Consider the following 6,000-nt stretch of genomic DNA (forward strand, 5'->3'; position numbering starts at 1 on the left):
CAGAAGGGAAGGAGCACCATTTGGATTTTGGAGCGCAGATTTGGTTGAAATGGTTTTCAGGCGCCATGTTGCATTTGAAGAGCCCCTGAGGTATTAGTACAGTGGAAACCCCCAAGAAGTGACCCCATTTTGGAAACTACACCCATTGAGGATTTTGTTTTAGGGGTGTAGTGAGCATTTGGACTCCACAGATGTTTCATAGAAGTCATAAACATTGGGCAGTGAAAGTGAAAATTTGCATTTTTTCCAATAAAAAGTTGATTAAGCCCCAAACTTTTCATTTATACAAGGGGCAATAGGAGAAAGAGCACTGCTCAATTTGTTACCCATTTTCTCTTGATTACAGCAATACCCCATATGTGGCTGTAAACTGCTATATGTGCACATGGCAAGGGTCAGAAAGGAGGGAGCACCATTTGGTTTTTGATCACAGATTCTGCTGGAATATTTTTCAGGCATCATATTGTGTTTTCAGAGCCCATGAGGTACCAATATAGAGGAAACTCACAAGATGTGACCCAATTAAGAAAACGACACCGCTCAAGGTATTCATCTAGTGGTATAGTGAGAAATTTTACTTTTCAGATTAGGAATTAAAACAAAATTGGTAGAATTTTAATTTTTATTTATTTTACAAACGCGTGGGTTTGATGAAACATTTTGGGGATGTATCAAGCACCAATGAGAAAAAAAAGAACTCACAATTCATTCATTTTTTTTTCCTGTGTTCATTGATACCCTATATAGGACCTTTTTGTATTGAGGCACACGGTGAGGCCCGGAAGTGAAGGTGTACCATGAGCCTCTTCAAGGCCTAGTTTTTGCTTGGGTGATTTTGGGCCACCATGGTGGTATTCATCTAGGGGTATAATGATTTTTTGTTTTGTTTTATATATCCAATTGGTGCACAAGTGGACAATTTTTAAATGAAGGTGACATAAAATTTAAGATGAAGTTTATATGGACATCCTGAAAATGGCATGAAAAAAATTAGTAGTCCACTGAAGAATGGTAAATTCTGAAACATTCTTTCATGCAAAGCCCTGGTTTGGAGGGGCAAGTGCTGCATTGATATATTGTATCCTTTCGGATACCCCTCTTCGCGCACACGCGACATCGTTTTTGTGGATGGCTCTTTTTTTCGGTTGGGGGGACTTCACTGGGGAAGTGCTGGCCAGGGACAATTCTATTTGCCTCACTTCCTGAAGCCCTGCTACTCGCTCCTTCCTCTTGGTCTTTAAAAATTAATTTTTTAATTACTTTTTCAAGGTACTCGAGGTACCTAGAACGATTGCCAGCACTTCGGTACAAAATAAAAGAATTGAGGAGGGCCATTTCAATTAAATATACGGACAGTTTTTTGTACCATACTTTCGTCTTTCGCATGGCACAGTATGGCTTCATTAGTTGATCTCCCAAATCCACCCCTCCCATATGCTTGTTGTAGGCCTGTATGCATACAGGCTTTGAAACAGTGGTGCTTGTTCCACGCACTGAAACTGGGCTTGTGGTGTTGCCATGCATGGTGGAGAGCATGAGGACCTCTTTTTTGTCCCTGAATTTTACCAGGAGCACATTTTCATCATATCGTGCCCTGGTTTCGCCAACTGACAGTTTCTCAGCAAGAAAAGGCTTTGGGAGGTATTTTAGATTCCTGCGAGCAGTGCCACAGGCCATTGTTTTCCTTTCAACAAGGCACTTAAAAAGCGGAACGCTGGTATAAAAGTTGTCGAGGTATAGGTGGTACCCCTTATCCATCAGAGGATGCAGCAGGTCCCACACTATTTTACCGTTTGTGCCAAGAACTGGGGGGCACTCTGGGGGACTAATCTGTTTGTCTTTCCCCTCGTACACACGAAAGGAGTGTGTGTATCCAGACTGGCTCTCGGACAGTTTATATATTTTTATGCCATATCTGGCTCTTTTGTTTGGCAAGTATTGTCGGAAATGAAGCCGTCCTTTGAAATGGACTAACGATTCATCAATGGCTATGTTTTTTTCAGGAACATAAACTTCTGCAAAAACCAAATTAAAATATGTGATGATGGGCCTAATTTTGAACAGCCTATCAAAATTTGGATGATCCGGGGGGGGGGCACTGCTCATTGTCAGCAAAGTGCAAAAACTTTAAAAGGGCCTCAAAACGTTTTCGCGGCATCACAGCACGGAATACAGGTGTATCGTACAAAATATCTGTGGACCAATACGATTTGATGGTGGGCTTTTTTACAAGGCCCATGTGGAGCAAGAGCCCCCAGAAGGTTGCAATTTCATTTGCATTGGTTGGGTGCCAAGCTTGGGTTCTGGCATAATGGGATGTCGGATTTTTGCCTAAGAATTGTTGTGCATATAAATTTGTTTGCACAACCATTAGGTCAACTAAAGTATCCGAAAAAAAACATTTAAAAAAATCTATTTCCTGAAAGTCAGTTGGATTTATTTTTATGCCAGGGGCAGAGGTAAACGCAGGAATTTCAGGTGTGTAAGAGGTAGGCGGTAGCCATATGGGGTCACTGGTGCTGGGGTCACTTGTGCTGGGCTCATTCGGATCACTAGCCCTGCTTCGTTTCTGAGGGGGTTCCTCATCACTGGAGGAGGATAACACAAACTCAGATCCACCCTCACTGGCGCTATCTGTATCTGAACATAAAATGGCATATGCCTCCTCCACGCTAAATAGACGAGACATTACGGGTGTGTAATAACACTGCACTAACCCTGACGTGCAAAACTAAATTCCTGAACAGTATTGGCAAGGAAACTGTGACGTGCAAAAGTAGCACACAAAATTACTACTAAATTACTAAAACTTTTTTTGTATTTTTTTTTTTTGTTTTTTTATATTTTTTTTATGAAGAACTAAAGGATAGGGCAGTAAAGAGGGCTGATGGGCACTAAAGGGGGCTAATATACTGATGGGCACTAAAGAAAAGTATTATATAGGTTTGATTGTTACTAGGGAGGACTGATGGGCACTATAATGAGCAGCAAAGGGGGCTGGTGGGCACTAAAGATTGCTGGTGGGCACTAAAATGGCTGATGGGTACTAAAGATGGCTGGTGGGCACTGGAGAGGGCTGCTGGGCACTAAAGGGGGCTAATATACTGATGGGCACTAAAGAAGAGTATTATATAGGTTTGATTGTTACTAGGGAGGACTGATGGGCACTATAATGAGCAGCAAAGGGGGCTGGTGGGCACTAAAGATTGCTGGTGGGCACTAAAATGGCTGGTGGGTACTAAAGATGGCTGGTGGGCACTGGAGAGGGCTGCTGGGCCCTAATGGGCACTAAAGAATATTATTAGTTATATTCTGAGGGATGATGGGCACTATAAAGGGCAGATGGGAACTATAAAGGGCAGATGGGCACTATAAAGGGCAGATGGGCACTAAAAACGCTGTTTTTCCACTGTTTTCAACTGTAGTTCTGTCACTCTCCGATCTCCTCACAGTTCTCACAGAAATGAGGAGATCAGAGACGCTGACAGGAGCTTTCTCCGGTTTCCTACGTCATAGATAGCTGTCATTGGTCAGTCTCTAAAGACTGACCAATCACAGCAATCGCCGACATCGGGGCATGCAGATCTGTCCCCAGCACGGCAACAGAGGCGGTCAGCTATCACTGACAGCTGCCGCCATGTCGCTATCACTTTGTGATTTCACAGAGTGACAGTTTGATCCTTCGACGTAATAGTACGGCGAAGGTACGCTGGCATATGCGGCCAGCGACGTACTATTACGGCGAAGGTACGCAAGGGGTTAAGATCTTTGATCGTTGTTATTCAGCAGCAACATTGTTTACGTCCAGTGGATACAATTCTGTCCATGGTCATGTGACGGACACAGGCGCTTGGATCGTTACAGTATGTGTATCAGAGCGGTGTCTTGTAACGAGCAGTGCACCTGTGTGTCCATCACATGACCATGGACAGAATAGCATCCACTGGAAGTAAACAATTAACATTCTTACTGAATAACAAGCAGAGATCTTGAAAACAGTGAGGAATTATTACATCAGTTATATTGGAAAATTGCATAACTTTTAAATATACGAAAAATAAAACACATTTTCTGATGGCGGACACTCCCGTTACGCTTGAGTATACGTGCAACGTGCCTGTAGATTACAATAACCAGAAATATACCAAACGATTGGACATACGTTTGACTGATATATTTCTACAGTTGCCTCGATTGTATTGAAAAGCATTTCTTTATGTTATTTCAATGGCGGACTTATACAACTATATAGGTCCTAACGTACTTGGCGTGAACCTAGCGTTAGGCCACATTGGATTTCGTAGATAACGCGTGTCTGACACCCAGATCTCTGCCCTGGTTTAGCCGTATTGTAAATTAATGGAGCTAATCTGCAGATTTCAGCATGGAAGCCGTGTCAATATTGGACACGATATGGATTTGAAAATCTGCAGCTCGTTCATTAGTCCACGCAAACTTTTCCAGGGCACGTGAATGGGGTATAAAATACCACAGCCGCGTACATGGCTAGAGGAACGCTGGCAGATTCTGCCAGGAATTACAAGCGGAATCCACATGTAAATCGCAACAGGATCCTGACCGTGTGAACATGGCCTTATAGTGAGTGACCTGTGAGATCGCTTACCACTAGAGGGGGCCACTGTGGGATGTTTCACCACAATGGTATATTCATGAAGATGTTATGGAAATGAAGACCCAAAAATCTACAAGAAATTTGCACTTTATTTTTTATTACCATAGATGCTGATAATACATATATGGAATACATACACTATCATATATATATATATATATATATATATATATATATATATATATCACTGTGAACCCCAATACCTGTCACTTTATACTGTCATTGGCCAGCAGATCACAGAATGAATGTTTCCCAGAGGACCCCCCTCATGTTATGAAGGCTTCACACAGACCACCCATTCGTCCCGTCACTGTCTATCTGCAGCGAGCAATCGCATCCTACAAATCCCACTTATGTTAGTCTGGTTCTCACCCGTCTGTTTTTCCCGGATAGAGGCCGTCATCTTAGTCCGCTTTTCTCCGCCTCTTGTCGTGACGCCACCGATGGTGACGTGTCAGCCCAAGCTCGTCGTAAGGCCAGCTGTGTCTCCATAGTGACGAGTTTGAACAGGAAGCGACTTCTCGATTTGCAATTGGCTGACCCATTAACACGTGTACACTTTAAGCGCGAATATGAAACCGGAAGCTTGTATGCGTTCCACCGTGGTTGTGTCCGGAACGGAAGTGTCCGCCTCCTTACTAGGAATCCGGTTGTTTCCTGGTGTTTTGCTGACTATATTCCGACAGACGTTATTCGTCATTCTGTATCTATGTCCTGGGACCACACTTATCTGTAAAGCTATATCACTTAGTAAGTTTAGATTGGTCATAGAAATTTCAGCAACTGTCCCAATTATCTAAATGGATATTGCAATAATTCACGCACACGCTGGAGAAACAGTCCCATTCAGATGAATGGGACTGATTTTTAGGCGTAGAAATTTCTGCACTAAATCTGCATTATGTGAACATACACTTAACAGATTTTACACCACTTGAAACCAGTAGGCGAAACTAATGCAAATATAAACCATAAACCCAACATCTATCCACAGATCTCTGCAATAGGCGTGAAAATTCTCATTGACCCCTTAATGACAGACAATTTTTATTTTTTCATTTTTCCAAAAGCCATAATGTTATTATTATTTTGCCGGACATGTTGTAGTTTTTCATTGGCACCATTTGGTGTTCCATACAATGAGCTGGGAAACTGAAAAAAAAACTAGTGGGGTGAAATATGCGAAAAACAGAGCTTGCCCCAGTTATTCTGCGGGTTGATACTATTACAGAGATACCAAATTTATGTTTCTATTATGTTTTTACCACTTTTATTTTAAAAAAAAATATAAAAATAGTTTTGTGTCGCCTTACAAAAAAATCTCACAAAAAAAGAGTCAGAAGTGTCAGGATTCTGAGTACACATGA

The 6,000-nt window shown here is 42.1% G+C and overlaps 1 protein-coding gene across 1 annotated transcript in view; it reads right to left on the bottom strand.

Annotated features, from left to right (window-relative positions):
• Positions 1 to 5,140, bottom strand: part of SCFD1 (sec1 family domain containing 1) — a 141,744-nt gene extending 136,604 nt beyond the window's left edge. Inside the window, exon 1 of the mRNA XM_075844681.1 lies at positions 5,006 to 5,140. Within this exon, the coding sequence (XP_075700796.1) occupies positions 5,006 to 5,036 (31 nt within the window). The 5' untranslated portion in view covers positions 5,037 to 5,140. The remainder of the gene's footprint in view (positions 1 to 5,005) is intronic.
• Positions 5,141 to 6,000: the final 860 nt, after the last annotated feature.

This window comes from Rhinoderma darwinii, chromosome 12 (assembly GCF_050947455.1).
Source record: "Rhinoderma darwinii isolate aRhiDar2 chromosome 12, aRhiDar2.hap1, whole genome shotgun sequence".
Classification (NCBI taxonomy): domain Eukaryota; kingdom Metazoa; phylum Chordata; class Amphibia; order Anura; family Rhinodermatidae; genus Rhinoderma; species Rhinoderma darwinii.